A 16,674-nucleotide genomic window follows, 5' to 3' on the forward strand; every position below is an offset into this window, starting at 1 on the left:
GGACATAGGCATGGGCAAAGACTTCATGTCTAAAACACCAAAAGCAACAGCAGCAAAAGCCAAAATTGACAAATGGGATCTAATTAAACTAAAGAGCTTCTGCACAGCAAAAGAAACTACCATCAGAGTGAACAGGCAACCTACAGAATGGGAGAACATTTTTGCAATCTACTCATCTGACAAAGGGCTAATATCCAGAACCTACAAAGAACTCAAACAAATTTACAAGAAAAAAACAAACAACCCCATCAAAAAGTGGGCAAAGGATATGAACAGACATTTCTCAAAAGAAGACATTCATACAGCCAACAGACACATGAAAAAATGCTCATCATCACTGGCCATCAGAGAAATGCAAATCAAAACCACAATGAGATACCATCTCACACCAGTTAGAATGGCGATCATTAAAAAGTCAGGAAACAACAGGTGCTGGAGAGGATGTGGAGAAATAGGAACACTTTTACACTGTTGGTGGGATTGTAAACTAGTTCAACCATTATGGAAAACAGTATGGCGATTCCTCAAGGATCTAGAACTAGATGTACCATATGACCCAGCCATCCCATTACTGGGTATATACCCAAAGGATTATAAATTATGCTGCTATAAAGACACATGCACACGTATGTTTATTGCAGCACTATTCACAATAGCAAAGACTTGGAATCAACCCAAATGTCCATCAGTGACAGATTGGATTAAGAAAATGTGGCACATATACACCATGGAATACTATGCAGCCATAAAAAAGGATGAGTTTGTGTCCTTTGTAGGGACATGGATGCAGCTGGAAACCATCATTCTTAGCAAACTATCACAAGAACAGAAAACCAAACACCGCATGTTCTCACTCATTGGTGGGAACTGAACAATGAGATCACTTGGACTCAGGAAGGGGAACATCACACACCGGGGCCTATCATGGGGAGGGGGGAGGGGGGAGGGATTGCATTGGGAGTTATACCTGATGTAAATGATGAGTTGATGGGTGCAGCACACCAACATGGCACAAGTATACATATGTAACAAACCTGCACGTTATGCACATGTACCCTACAACTTAAAGTATAATAATAATAAATAAATTAAAAAAAAAATAAAAAAATAAAAGGAAACTTTAGACCAGGTGTGGTGGCTCATGCCTATTATTTCAGCACTTTGGGAGGCCAAGGTGGGCAGATCCCTTGAATCCACATGTTCGAGACCAACCTGGGCAACATGGCAAAACCCCGTCTCTATCAACATACAAACATTAGTCAGGTGTGGTGGCACACACCTCTCTGGTCTCAGCTACTCAGGAGACTGAGGTGGGAGGACCCCTTGAGCCCACGAGGTCGAGGCTGTAGTGAGCCATGATTACGTCACTGCACTCCAGCCTGGGTGACACAGCAAGAACCTCTCTCAAATAATAATAATAAAAATAAAAAAGGAAACTTGGAAGTACCAGCATTGAATTAAGGGGAGAATATTTGAAACAACCGTAAAGTACTAGTAACTCAAAAGGCATTCTGACAAGTTTTTTCAGATAATTCCTTCATTCATTTAAGGAATGAATAATTCTTAGAGCATAGAACAGGGAAGATGTTCCAAATTACATCATGAAGGTAGCATAACCTGGACACCAGAACCTGGCAGAGAATGCAAAAAAGACTACAGACTGATCTCACTTAGGACGAGATACACCAAAATTCTAAGTAAAATATCGACAAGTCAAATCTAGCATGGTATTAAAAGAACATACTATGGGCAAGGGTAATATGTTTCAATGGCTATTAGGAAATCTACCATTAATCATTCCGAAGTCAAAGAGAAAAACCATTCGATTCTCTTGTTAGACATTAGAAGGGCCTTTGAAAAAAGTTCAAAATCAATTTCTTGGGGAAAAACTTTCAATAAAATAGGAACAGAATGATATTTTCTTCATGCAATGAAGAATATCTCTATAAAAAGAAGAAACGGCACCATTCTTTTTCAAATGGTGAAACATTAATTTGGGAAAACTGAAGAAGGACAAAGGAAGGGAGGCAATACCAGACTCCCAATGTCATGCTGGATGTTGTCAATGGAAGGCAAGAAATGAGAGGTACAAATAGTACCAAGGTGGAGAAAAATGATATGTGGCTATATCCAGGTACTGCACCAATAAAGCTATAAGGATTAATTGGTACGTAAAGAGGCCAGTACCAAAACGTACAAAATTAACAGTTTGCTTATACACCAGCAATGGCCAGACAGAAAATATAATGGAAGTCAATGAAGAAAACAATAAAACTTCACTGACGATATTAAAAAAGGCTTGGATAGTTGAAGAGAGATGTTCTTGGGTAGAAAGACTTATATCGTTAGGAAACAAATTCAAAATTAAGCCATATGTTTAATCTAACTCCAATTAAAAAATCATTTGGTAGGTGCCAGGTGCAGTGACTCATGTCTGTAATCCCAGCACTTTGGGAGGCTGAGGTGGGCGGATTGCTTGAGTCCAGGAGTTCAAGACCAGCCTGGGCAACATGGTGAAACCCTGATTCTACCAAAAATACAAAAAATTAGCCAGATATGGTGGCATGCACCTGTAATCCCAGCTACTTGGGAGGCTGAGATGGGAGGACTGCTTGAGCCTGGGAAGTTGAAGCTGCAGTGAGCCTAGATCATGCTATTGCACTCCAACCTGGGCAACTGAGGGAGACCCTGTCTTAAAAAAAAAAAAAAAATCAATTGGTAGGGGCTTGACAAAACAATTCTGAATTTAGAAGAAAAAATATGCAAGAACAGCTGAGGAAATTTTGAAAAAGGAGAGTGATTGTATTTTGCTATACCAGATAGTACAAAGTTTGACAAATGTTGCAAAGTGGGGTGGAGGGAGAGAGGACCACGGAAAAGCTGAGGGCCTTCTGAGTGTGGCACCACCTTAATGATCTTGCTGCATTTTACAAAGCTGTCAGTTCAATACTGTGTAGCCAAAGTTTACTAAATGCCAGCCAAGTGTCAGGCATGTCACACACAGCAGTGGGTGAGACAGCCTCAGGCCCTACCCTCATGGAGCTTTCTGTCTGGGGGAGGTGATTCAAGAATTAACCATGAATGAGACAATCACTTCCAGAGGGAGCTTTGGGAGCATGGGGACAGTGGTCCCAGAAAATTGTCAGAATAGGGACTAGGCTCCACACTCTCAGTTCACCCAGGAAGTGCTTCCTGATGTCTGCAATGCCTGTCCTTTCACTGGTGGTGGGCTTGTCCACTGAACTGGAAACTTAAGGAATGAGCTTGCCTCTGTATGGTGGGTGGTACACCGGCCCCTCAGTGAGGTGGCCAGCACCAGTGCTGGACACTAGCCTGTGCCTCAGCCCTGGCCTCTGATAGGAATCCTGCAGACCCACATGAATTGCACAGAGGGCACATGGCGGGAGCTTGGTAAAGCACAATGCTGGGCTCACCTCCAGTGTCTGATTCCTAAGATCTGAGATGGGGCTGGAGGATGTGCATTTACCTAACAGGTTCCAAGGGAGACCCTGAGTCAGTCCTGACTTGGAAGCTCTCCCAGACCAATTCAGGGCTAATTTTGAACTGAAGTGCATGCCAGTGTTCTAGAACAAAATGAAACCTGACTGCAAGTCAAGGGTGTGGAATGAATCATTCACTTAAAAATACATGACTAGGCCGGGCGCGGTGGCTCACACCTGTAATCCCAGCACTTTGGGAGGCCGAGGCAGGTGGATCACGAGGTCAGGAGATCGAGACCATCCTGGCTAACACAGTGAAACCCTATCTCTACTAAAAATACAAAAAATTAGCTGGGTGTGGTGGCGGGTGCCTGTAGTCCCAGCTACTTGGGAGGCTGAGGCAGGATAATGGTGTGAACCCAGGAAGTGGAGCTTGCAGTGAGCTGAGATTGCACCACTGCACTCCAGCCTGGGCAACACCGCCAGACTCCGTCAGAAAAAAAAAAAAAAATTACTAAATGCAAGACACCTGGGTCTCCATTAGCAGGGGCAAAAAAATGACTCACATGTACCTAGAGTGAGATGCGCACTCTGCTGGTCTTGAGGGTTTTTTGAGCCAAAGCAGGTAAGATGACTCCCCGCTGGCCTCCAGCCCTTCAGCAGCACTAAAGAGGGAGCCTCAGATGTGTCTGCTCCAGCTCTGGTGCCCCTGTGTCTCCCCAGTTTTGCCCCAACTCTCTACTGGGGATCATTAGGCCTCTTCTCCTCCTGCCCCTTATCCCAGATCATGCCAATCTCCACAAGAAGCCTAGGCCTCTGGGGCATCCCTCCTCCCCAGAACCTTCTGTTATGCCTTCTGGAACTCATGTGCTGTCATTAGCAACATCTCCCACATCCTCAGACTCTTCTATGAGCGCTCCTTTACCTTCTTGCGCCAATGGAAACCTGGCTTCCTCCTGAGGATGCAGCTTCTCCTGCAGCGGCTTCAGAGGCAGCCCCTTTCTCTTGGTACCACTAGGGTGGGAGGTGGGGTAGGCATCCTCCTGGGCCTTCCAGACCATTCGTTGCCACTTCCAGACCATTCTCATGTCACGCCCACCTACTACCTAGACACTACCCCCGCTTGGACATAGCTCCCACGCCTTTCACTCCTGCATCCTGGTCCCCTTTTCTACTGGATTTTTCCTGTTAGCCCACATAATGCTTCTATTTCTCCTACCTTGGGAAAAAAAAAAACCCTTCTCTTTATCCCAGTTTCTCTCTCAATTATGCCCCATTTTTCTCCTTGAAAACACCCTGAAGCGTTGTCCACACTCGAAGTTAGAGCCAGCTCTGGGCAGCTCCTACCTGTGCTGGAGCTCTGGATCCAGCCTCCCGCCAGGAGGATGGAACAGTGTGGACAGGGAGCATCTATGTGGGTGTGTGAAGTTCCTGGGGCCCTGCCAGGAAAGGCGGAGACCAAGCTCTCTGCTGGCAACATGGCAGAGACCCAACTCTTTCCTTTGGCCCTGATCTCTTTTCCTTTTGTGTTAATCCACACATTAAAAATAATGTGAAATTAATATATCCTAGGCACACACATTCATTTTCTCCCCTTTTTTTTGAGATAGAGTCTCCCTCTGTTGCCCAGGCTGGAGTGCAGCAGTGCTATCTCAGCTCATTGCAAACTTCACCTGCCGGGTTCAAGCGATTCTCATGCCTCAGCCTCCCAAGTAGCTGGGATTACAGGCACATGCCACCACACATGGGTAATTTTTGTATTTTTTGTAGAGACAGGGTTTCACCATGTTGGCCAGGCTGGGCTCGAACTCTTGGGCTCAAGCGATCCAGCCTCAACCTCCCAAAGTGCTGTGATTTTAGGCGTGAGCCACCACACCAGCCTCATTTTCTCTTAAATTTGAAAACCTTCAAGTGAAAACATTTGCATCCATAACACAAAGGCCCACTGCCTTTGGGAAACACCGACCATTCCCAACGTGAAAGGCAGCGTAAATACATCCTTAAGTAGGAGGCACAGCCACGAAAGTAGCATGCAGGAGTAATAAACAGATTCAGGAGGTTATTATTGTGTTTTTGGGAATGAATCGCGACTTGTCTGAACTGTGGGGAGGTCGAGAGTGTTTTTAATTTAATGGATTAATCATTTATGTCTGAAGTTCTTTTTCCTTCCTATGAAAACAATGCAAGAGGTTTACCCAAAGTTATAAATCATTGTCAGTGCTCGGGCCACATCTCTGGGAGGTCTGGGCCATGGGCAAATTATACTAATAATTTGAAAGAGGAAGTAGTTGCCTGAAATGGTTTCTTTAGTCAATCGAGTCAGGGCAGAGTCATGGAAGGGGAAGTCCCAGAAGCTGGCGGCCCCGCCTGTGCATGGGATCCTGCCCCCGCTGCTGGCAGTGTGGCAGCTCCAGGGAGAAGCGGCCTATATTCTATTCTTGGTTTGAACATTTTCTCTGGGTCTTGATTTCCCAATCTGTATAATGGGAAGGAGGCTCTCTGAGGGGCCACCAGCTCTGACCATCTGTGTGCACCAACTATAGCTAAATTTGGCTTGAGCTACACCAACAATCACCCCTGTGTCTGCCCTACCTGGGACTTTGAACTACATCCTCTGCCAGGCATTTCCCAAGCATTATATACATACTCTATTTCATCAGACCAGATTAAGGCAGCCAGCAGTGTGACCTAGAGGTCAGAGTATACGGTTTGGATCCAGAGCAACACCCAGCAGTTATGTGACCCCAGGCAAGTGAACTTTTTTTTAGCAAATCATCCATGAAGTGGATTAAGATACATGGATGGGAAGGTCTATGTGAAGGGCTGATTACAGGGACTGACCAAGGCAAGTGCTGGGAAAACCCTGGCTGCTGTAATTACGAGGCAGTGAATTCTTCAGGGACTCCTGGCAACACAGAGGCCTGTGAGAATCAGGGAAAAGCTTCCAAGCCTCAGTTTCTGTCCTGGCTTGTCTAAGATGAGGCTCATTGGGCCTGCTGGGGAGGGAGATGGACACAAGCCCTTGTCGGAGGAAATAGAGGCTCCTAATTGAACAAGTGATATGGTTCCATACCACCTGGAAGGAGTGGTGGGTTTCAGTTTCTGCTCTCGCTGGATCCAGAGGCCACAGCGGCTCACCAGCACCGTGTTGCCTAAGGGGCACGCTCCACACTCCACGTGGTCTATGGGAGCCCCAGCTGCCGAGCGTGACTGGCCTGAATGGCTCACGCCATGGCACTTGGATTTGTTTCATCTGTGGAGGCTTTGGTTGGAGCCAAATAGGAAAATTGGTCAACAGACTCTGCCCTTTCCACACAGTTCCCCTTTACTTATAAGTGAGATGAGATATTTTGGGGTTAGATATTTCTTTAAGAAGACAGAATACAGGAGGGTGCGAGGGTTGATCTGAGCAGCAGTTTGGGGAGGCTTTGAGGGGACAACATGCATGGAGCCATTTACTAACCATTCACCTGCAGGACGTGGGTCTGGAACAGCTGCTCGTGGCCGGAAGCATGGCAGGTGTAATTGCCCATGTGGATGGTGGTCACCTTGGTGATGTACAGGGAATCATCCTCTCCGAAGTCCTGCACAGGGCAAAGACGACGATGAGACCGGCCTCTTTATTGAACAGGCTGGAAACCATAGCTGTCTCCTGCTTTTCCAGAAATCCTGCAGCTGGGAGAGAGTTCCTTTCTGCCTGGCCCTGGCTCAGCCAGAGCTGTCTGCAGGGGTGAGCCGTCCTGGGCAGCAGCAACCAACCCTATCTCGTCTTCACATGGTGGGCCCAGAGCCCTGCATCTGTTTAAGGCCTTGTGTACCTGGCACCTCCTCCATGAGGCCTGGTTTGAATCCTTCCCCCAGCACATGCGCTCTCAATTTCAAGCAACTAGGCCCACGTGTCCCCCCATTTACCTGCTGCATGCTTGTTTCTCAGGGATCTTGCTCACCTGATGAGCAGCTCTGTTTCTGGAGGCCAGGCCTTGTTTGGAGCAGGGGTTAGCCGACTTTCTTAAGGGGCCAGCGAGCAGGTATTTTTGGCTTCATGGGTAACACAGTTTCTGCCAAATACCCAACTCCGCCATTACAGCATGAAAATAGCCTTCATGACATAAATTAATGAACGTGGCTGTGTTCCACTGAAGTTTTATTTAAAGTTGGTGGCCTGGATTTGGCCCATGGGCTGCAGTTGGCCTGCCTATGGTTTAGATCCCACCTCAATCCCAGAATGATTTCAGGCTGCTTGCAGAGATCTTGGTAACCCAAGGGAAGGGAAATAGAACTAAGGGGAAAATGGGGCAAACAAAAAAAACAGGGCAGGAACATCAGAGAGCATGAGGAAGGGCAGAAGCCCACGGGTTCCACAGGAAATGGCTTAATAAGCCTCAGCACTGTCATCTCTGCAGCCTCATACGATGGGGTCTTATTGGGCCAGTGCATAGGGGAGGGATGGGAAGGAGGGGCTTTTGGCTGCATCGGAGTCCCCTGATGAGCACTGGGCACCGAGCACTTGCCCAGTCAGCTGCCTTCCCTTTTGCAGCCCAATGCTGGCCCTTCTAGGCACCAACTACAGACATGCCAGGGATTGGAGTTACCCACTTTCTACAGAGAGCCCTCATCAGGTTGGGCCTTGGCTGCCGGACATCTCCCAGGATATGGTGCTCAGAACTGATGGTACAGAGAAGGCCCAGGCTCACTGATGAGCATGGGAGCTGTGCACTGTCATCGGCGGGGAGTGATGGGAACTCAGGAGATCCAGGATTTAGCTTGAGCTCTGCCATTGACCAGCGTACCCAGTCTCTTGGGGCACTGGCTTCTCCACCTGTAAGTTGTGGACAATCTATATGGCCTGCCTGCCTTATGCGGCATTGGGAGATCTGGTGAGAAAATGTATATGAATGTATTTTTGAATGTGGGGTGCATGATATACATGGGGGATGTTATTTTTCTTGTTATTATTAGCAGAAGATGTGAAACTCCTCTTGACCTCCTGGAGCAAACACCAAATCATCCCTCCTGCCATTCCCTGGCCCTTTCTGAGCTGCCTTTTCCCACAGAAGCATTCTGGTGGCAGGAGAGAAGGCCATGGTGGCATGAGGGCTAAGAGCAGCTGAGAGCAGCTCCCTGGGTCCTCCGCTGATATTCATGTGAGCTCCTGTCCCTGAAATGCCAGTGTTCCCTCTTGCTTACACTGCAGAGGGCCTGGCCACAGTGGTCCTGAAACCCCTTACAGACACTTTCTGGGATGGGTGCGGTGGCTCATGCCTGTAATCCCAACACTTCCAGAGGCCGAGGTGGGCGGATCACTTGAGGTCAGGAGTTTGAGACCAGCCTGGTCAACATGGTGAAACCCTATCTCTACTAAAAACACAACAACAACAACAACAACAACAAATTAGCTGGGCATGGACGTGGGCGCCTGTAGTCCCAGCTGCTCAGGAGGCTGAGGTAGGAGAATCGCTTGAACCTGGGAGGTGGAGGTTGCAGTGAGCTGAGATCGTGCCACTGCACTCCAGCCTGGGTGACAGAGCGAGACCCCACCTCAAAAAAAAAAAAACGAAAAAAACAACAAAAAAAGACACTTTCTAGCTAATTAGCCGGATGAAGGGGTGCCGGCCCAGAGTGAAGCTTGGGATAGGGCAAAGGCAGGAAGGTAGACGGTGGGCACATGCAGCCTGCTTGCAATGTCAGGAGAAAAACTCCTAGCAGTGCTCCCAAAGAAGTAAAATGTTGCAGAGGCCTGCGGGAACCCTGAGAGTTTGCTGTGAAACATTGCTCTGCTTCAAAGAGCCCTTTCCTACCATTCTGCGGAAGCCTCCATAATAAAATAAAACACCAGATAGCTGATTTGTCCTGCATCATAACAGAGTGATAAAAGGTTCATACCTGAGTTGCTTATGAAAAGTTAATGACTAGTCAGTTCTGGGGCCGACATATTTCTAGTCTAAGCTGTTTCCTGTGTCAATACCTAAGTCTGGAGGAAAATCTCTTTAGCTTGGAGTCTCCGGTGGGATGGCATCCTGCAATGGTACAGCCATTTCAAAGGGAAAGGGGTGGCAGGGCTTGGAAACTCCTCAGGGCCCCATTTGGCGGGTCCCAGGGTAGACACCATCCCAGAGGGCAAAAACCAGAACTGCTTGCAGGGAGCCTGGCGCTGTGAACGTGCTGGCATTTTCCCTCCAAACTGCCTTCCTGAGCCTTCACACCCATAGCCCCTTCTCATGATGGCCCTTGAAGCTGGTCTCAGGCCCTGGCAGGCCCTGCCCTCATCACCACCTGTATGATGTTGCTTAGTCATCAGCACCACCACATTCCTCAGGTTGAGATGGGCCCTGGGCTCCGAGGGCTGCCTCAAGGCCACTGTTCCCAGATATCAGCCTCAGGATGATACCCATTAATACCAACATATGGTCTTCAGAGGTTACCGTGTGCTGGGAAATTACACATCACCTTGTATGTATTTAATCCTCAGGAAAAAAACCCTGAAAACCCCAATCCAGAAAACAAAACAAAAGCCCAGTTCCCCAGGGGTTGTGACACTAGCCTCTCCTTGCAGATTCATTCAGAGCGGGGTCTTCTGCCACCACCTCCACGGTTCCTGCTCTGGCCAGTCGCCACCTTCCTGGGGGATGCTAGGGACCCCGGCTTCCGGCCCGCAGCCTCTGCCCTGAGGCAGATGCATCATGCCCCTCATACTCAGAGCCTTGTTTGCTGGGGGCCAGCCCCTCTCAGACCCTGTCCGCTCGCACGCTCCCCTTGCTGTTGCTCTAGGGTGCCAGGCATGCTCCCCTCCTCCCGGGCCGTCTGTCTGTCTCCCTCTCCTGCAAGTCTGCTCCAACCTTGTCTGGCAGCCCCATCTCTGGAGCCTAACCTCTGCCCCACACCCTGCTTGGCACCTCCTGTGGACCCACTGCTGTGCCGCCTGCTGCTTTCTGTACTTACCTCGTTTGCTGTCTGTCTTCACCTGCAGAATGTGAGCTCTGCAGAGGAGGGCAGGGAGGCTTGTGCCCTGTGTGCGTGGCACAGTCCTGGTGCACAGTGGGCCCTCAAAAAATAGCTGTCGAGTGGACTGCACAGGGCATTGAGCTAGGCTTTCTGTGGGGATGCTTTCAGTTTGACAGCCGAGGTGCCCACCTGCCTTCCCATCCACTCAAATATTACCCAGCCACACAGGCTCAAAATGAGGCAGCTGGCGGGAAGAGCAGAGCACTGGTCTCAAGTCTCGTCCCCACTTCCTCACTTGTCCCCTTCTCCATCCTGCAGCCCTCGGGAGAACTCGAGGCTCCATTGCGCTCCTCAGGCTGGGGCACGCTGGAATTGACCAAAGCTCAGAGCAGCAGGAAGAGCTGGAAAAGCCTATCACGCATGGATTCCCACCCTCTACTGATGACTTGTACTGTGCCTCCAACATAGTCATTTAACCTCGCCGTCTGTTTTTTTCTTGCTTACCAAGTACAAATCCCTGCGCCCCAGGAGCAGAGACTTAACTCTTGGGCAATCACTCAGGTGCTAAGGGGTGTGTGTCAGCTCCTGGAGGACTTGAGGGGCTGCTGGGTGTGTTATGGCACTTCTGTGAGCACCTAAGCATCACCTGCCTGTGGCCTCAGCACGGGGGAGAAGCTGACTCTGTAATAAGTAAAATAACATCTCTGGGTGAAAATGATGGGCATCATATAATGACAGAACAAAGTGCATATTGTTTTCTGGATATGAATACCGGCTACAGAAATCAAATTTACCTCATTGAATGTGAGAAAATTACTTTAACAATTGATTTATAAGAAGCTACATAAAACTAAGCCTGCAATCCTTCCTCTCCTGAATGTTCTTTGAGATACATCTGAATACTGCTATCAACGCTTGATTGCATCTCTGTACTTGTCTCTTTATGGATAGCTTTTTTTTTTTTTTTTTTGCTCTGATGCATAGAACTGTATTAGCAAAATCAAGGTTCCTTACAGAAATAAACAGATGTCAGATTAGACTATTCTTTGTATTGATGCATATCTGTTTTTTGGGAAAGAGATGATTTTAAAGACATGGTTCTCGCCTCTTAAAAAGCAATTTTCTAAGTATCTGCCCTTAATAAAGAACACAATTAAATGAGACTTAAGTATTAAACAATAGTTAAACAGAGATGAGATGGGGGATGTTGTCACAGTGATCCATGGGAGTCAGGTATAAGCAATATGGAAATGAGCCATCAATACTGAATATTTAGTGACTAAATGTTCAACGCAAGGACTCCAGAGTGATATTAGAGTTTAGGTTAATGATACTGTCAATGTTACAAGTTCAGACTCAGTTTAGAAACAATTATTCAGAGCTTTTCCAAGGTTGCCCTCCTCAGGAGCACCCCTGGCTCTCTTTGCGGGAGGAGGGAGTAAAGGGGGGGTCTCTCCCCCCACAATCCTTCAATTCTGGCTGCTAGAATGCCACTAACTGTAGCATCTCACCGCACAGTCGAATGCAGCTAACCTAAACACAGAGTGACATGCAGTGCCTTGGTGATGGCCATTCCTCAAACACATCTAGACTTGCCTGGCCCTTATCCAGACCAAGCCAGGACAGCATGCACATGTGGATGAGCACACACAGGCATCCACATGGACACAGGCAGTACATGTGAACGCACACACGGGGGAGGGAGCACACTCAAACATCTACATGGATACGTGGCACACATGATGGACATGCATGAGTGCACACACATACCAACACATTGGCTCTCTAGTGCTGACCTCCGTGACCAACACTGAGGTTACAGCGCCATTCACTTCCTTCCAGCCCCTCATAGGACGGACTTGCCATCCTGCAAAGACCTGAAGAACCATCCTCTTTCTCAGAGTCCTCTCAAGAAAAAGAAGTCTCTGCAAATTGGAGCAATCTCTAAGTAGCTGACTGAGCCCCCTGGAAGAGGGCTGTTGTGGGCAGCTGCATTCAGTGTGAACAACTCGGAGTGGCCTGTCCTCCTGCCCGTTCCCAGGTTCAGGTCTGGAAGAGGGAGTTGGAGGCATGAGAGAAGCCACTGTGGGGAGAGCACCTCGTTCCTCCAAGGCTCAGGTCATGTGTGGTCCCTGGCTGACTTGGGTGTCCTCTGGTGTGTGCGGTCAGTCTCTCTTTCTGACCGTGGGTGCCAAAGGGGAGGCCCTCATCTCTTGAGGATGACTCATCTCTTTGTGCATGACTGTATTATCCTCAGCATGTCATATGGTTCCTGTGCGTAACTGGAGCTCAATGAATATTTGCTGACTTTAGGGAGGTGTGTTAACCTAGCATGCTACCTTCTGGGGAGCCCTGAGAGGAAGAATAGTGAAGAATTCATATTACCCAGGGAGGTCTGGCCTTGCCCTCTTTGCCTACAGGGAGGCAATCTCTAGGCTCTGGAATGTCATGCCTCATAGGGGTCTCTTTATTTGCCTGGGGTCTTTGGGCCAGGTAGTATCAGTTCTGCCTCTGGAGGGGCTGGGGACAAGGGGGCAGCCACATGGGCAGTATTTGAATGAGCTCCAGCAAAAACTTTGGACACCGAGGCCTGGGTGAGCTTCTCTGGGAAACTGACGCCATGACAGTGACGTGTCTATGACTCCACTGGGAGAGGAGAACAGAGGTTCCACGTTCAGAGCCCTCCTGGGCTCTACCCTGTGGGCTTTGTCACTTGGCTGACTTTAATCTGTACTCTGTTTGCTGTATTAAACTTTAACTGTGAGTATAACACTTACAATGAGTTTGTCAGTTTTTCCCGCAAACTGTTGAACCCTAGGGTGGTTTTGGGAACAACCTGACTTCATTTATGTCAGAATTGAGGGCGTCTTCTGTGGAAGAGCCAACTTCAGTTGGCTCAAAAACTCAAATAGGGAAGTTCTGACCTAGTGGTATGTGTGCTGGAATTGCATAGAGGGACAAACCTGATTATCTGGGTATACACAGGTGCCCAGGCACCTGCAACAGAAGGCTCATGCCACAGACATTGCTCTGAACCCTCCACTTGTCAACCCTTAGAGGCCAGAGGGCAAATACCTCTTGACCTGCCAGGACTCCAGAGTGTTACGTAGTAGGGGTGGCAGCTAAGGGGCCCTCTGGTGAGGTGCAGGCCTGAGCCCTTGAATGGGGCTTTGGCTCCTTGGCTAATTAGCCTGGCATCCCCAGCTGGGGCGGGAAGGGACTCAGGTTCTAGACTGCACTGCAGCAGTCATCTGAAGTTCCAGACCACCTCACACCTACTGCTTTCCTTTGGAAAACCTGCAACCCTCTTCCTGGGGACCCTTGGATCATGGGGACCCAGGCTGAGCAGTCTTTACCAAGGGTTCCAGCTCCTGACTCTAACCTGGACCACACTCACAGCCATGACAGCTGATTCCTGACCTTGAGACACTCCAGAGAGGATTTAAGTAAATTTCCTTCTACGGCTCATTTCAGGGACCAAGATGACTTTCAGTTAGAAATTTTCTCCTGACACGGTGTTCAAAACTCTCCCACGTTGTTGGAGAGGGCGTGGACTGGTGCAGCTATTTTGGAGGGAGATTTGGCAAAATCCATCAAAACTGAAAATGCACCACTTCCAAGAACTTATCTTACATGTCAACTTACACACATGTGCAAAGAGGTGTGTGTAAGGATGTTTACTGCAGTCTTGTTTGCTGTAGACAAAACCTGAAACAGGCTGAATGTGAGCTCCGCTGCATGGGGCTGGGGAAGGGGAGGAAGAGCAGTGCTTGGGCATGGCTCAGGGGCTGCAGGACCTCCTGGTGGCTCCCTTGTCCTTGCTCAGTGCGGAGAGTGCACCCCACCTTGGAGGGGTGGTCTCCAATCTGTAGTGGCCAAGAGAGGCACCAATCGGCCTCCGTCATTGGCTGGGCCTCTATAGGGAGGCAGTGAGGAAGAGACTCTGTGGGGAGTTCCTGGGCTCTGCACTCAGGGTATAGAAGCAGAATCAGAACCTTCCTGAAGGACCCTGTACCTTGGAGATGGGGCCGGAAGTGGTCACTGAGTACAAGTCAAGGCCTGAGGCCAGGGCTTCCCATAAGGCTTTCCCCTAAAAGGGGAAAGAGGACCTCGAAAGAGGCACTGAGAAAGCAAAGGCCAGAGGAGACACTTGGCGGGGCAGAGTCACCCCACAAGCTCCACAGGCTGGAGTACCACAGGCCCTGGCCCTCATATCTTGGAGAGCTCTGGACAACACTCTCAATGGTTTGAACTCATTCAAAACTCAAAAGAACTGGATGTTCAGATGTTTTTGACACATGCTACAGAGAATTGGTCAAAGCCTTTAAGTGCTTCAAGTGTAGTGTTTTCTAAGATTTTAAAACAAAATGTACCCAAGCGTTTAATGAGATTATTTTAATGCAGAGCCTACAACCACTGTCTATCGTGGTGCAAACAGCTCTCCATGCTAATCAAACGCCTCTCATCTTTTTACAATGAATTCATGACTGGTTCATATAAAGACAATAAAAATTAAATGAGTCATGAGCTCCTAAATCATTTTCTTTTGGTCTTTTTAATAACTCACTTCCAAAGAAGAGCTAGCTGAGAGTATACGCTTCATTAGAATTATTTGTTCCTGGTTTTATACCATTTAGGTAGGGGGAGAAAAGTGAACCTTTTTTAATACATCCTTCAAACACTGCCACAAATACTTTCTTCTAATGGGTTTTGTTTTTCTGCTTTTATCACCGTACTCTGCCTGCCAACATTTGAAAGCCCCAAATAGCGAGATTCAGTGGAAAAAAAAACAAAAAACAAATCCAAAACAAAAAAGAGTGGCTCTTTCAAGTCATTTGAAATATACCAAGTTTGTTGTAGGCCTTTTTGTTTTTTCTCTTTCTTTTTTTAAAGAATACAATAGAAAAATGTTTTCTCCCCCTCAGAATATCCTTGCTAAACAATTCCACGTGCTGGTCTCAGAGCACGTTGCTTCCTTCCTTGCTGGGGCCAGAGGCCAGCAGCCAGTAAGAATAGGAGCTCCACACACAGGGACCCATATCCAATTTGATACATTCCACTGGGGCCTGGGAACTACAGACAGCCCCACAGCAAAGACTTGGAATTGCTGGGGGCTAGGTAGTATGTCCCACAAGCAAGGAACCCAGAGAGCTCTGGGCCAAGGCATGTAGGCGGCTGTAGGCCCACGGACAAGTTCTCCACTCCTCTGAATGACTTAACCTCATGTGCCTCACGGCGCAGGGGTATGGGATGAGGTGATGCTTATGGCCTGACCGGCACGGAGCCTGTGCTGTGTATGAATGGTAACAACACTGGCAACAACACTTGTGATGGTTCAGCCCATCAGCCATTACCTGTGACTTTTGAGATGCCCTGTCCCTATTTCTGCCAGTTCCTGTTCCCTGGCCCTCAGGATCATAAGGGACAGTGAGGAAGACAGTTATGAGACAAAGGGCGGGTGACATTGTTGAGGCAGGACATGCAGACTAGGTTTGGGGACAGTCACTTCACCCCTCCCTGAGTGGCCGCTGTGCAGGCTGGGTGGTCAGAGCAGCAGAGGGCTGAGGCCCAGAATGGGTTTGCATGTTCTGCTTCTGCAGAAAGTGAGGCAGCACCCCATCCTTCCCAACCCCAATACCTAGAATGGCATTTTCCAATACCTAGAATGGGGGCCAGAGCAGGGAGGGAACGTGTGGATCTGCTTCTGAGATGGGTCTCACCCCAGACCCCAAAGCCTGAACCTGAGTCCCCAGGAGACAGGGGCTGCAGGGGAAGCTCACCAGGGAAGGGTCTCCTGTGGGGGCTCCACAACAGGGGCCAGGGGTGAAGGCTCCCCTTCTACCAGACACACTCCTGGGGGCAGCCAGGCCCAGGCCCAGGTCATGCAGAGCACAGGGTGCTGCTGGTGGCCACCCCTCCGCTTAGCTTCTGAGGTAGGGGCAGTGGGCTGTGCCTCCTCAAGGACTGAGCTGAGCGGGGGCACAGGGCCAGGTCAGAAGCATATCCAGACACACAGCTGCTTCAGTAACGAAACCCACAGTCGGCCAGGAAGTAAACAAATTACAGGCTGCACTTATTAGCTCTGGGGAACATGAGCGTGAGCAGACACTATTGATTTCTCATCAAACAAACAGAAGGCGGCGTCATAATCCAGAGAGTCACTGCCACGAGGGGCTGCAGGGTGTGCCCTGGGCTGCTGAACTGCTGGGGAGCACCTGTCTTTGGGGGCCTTACACGATTCGTCCATAATTCTAGCCTCGGCTCAGTGGTGGACTTGTTTTCCCTCCTGCAA

The 16,674-nt window shown here is 48.8% G+C and overlaps 1 protein-coding gene across 2 annotated transcripts in view; it reads right to left on the reverse strand.

The window, feature by feature from the left end:
• FSTL4 (follistatin like 4) overlaps positions 1-16,674 on the reverse strand; it is a 647,263-nt gene that overhangs the window by 32,836 nt on the left and 597,753 nt on the right. For both annotated transcript variants that reach the window (XM_025388001.1, XM_025388000.1), the window contains exon 8: positions 6,904-7,024. In XM_025388001.1, the coding sequence (XP_025243786.1) occupies positions 6,904-7,024 (121 nt within the window). The remainder of the gene's footprint in view (positions 1-6,903; positions 7,025-16,674) is intronic.

Source organism: Theropithecus gelada, chromosome 6 (assembly GCF_003255815.1).
Source record: "Theropithecus gelada isolate Dixy chromosome 6, Tgel_1.0, whole genome shotgun sequence".
Classification (NCBI taxonomy): Eukaryota; Metazoa; Chordata; class Mammalia; order Primates; family Cercopithecidae; genus Theropithecus; species Theropithecus gelada.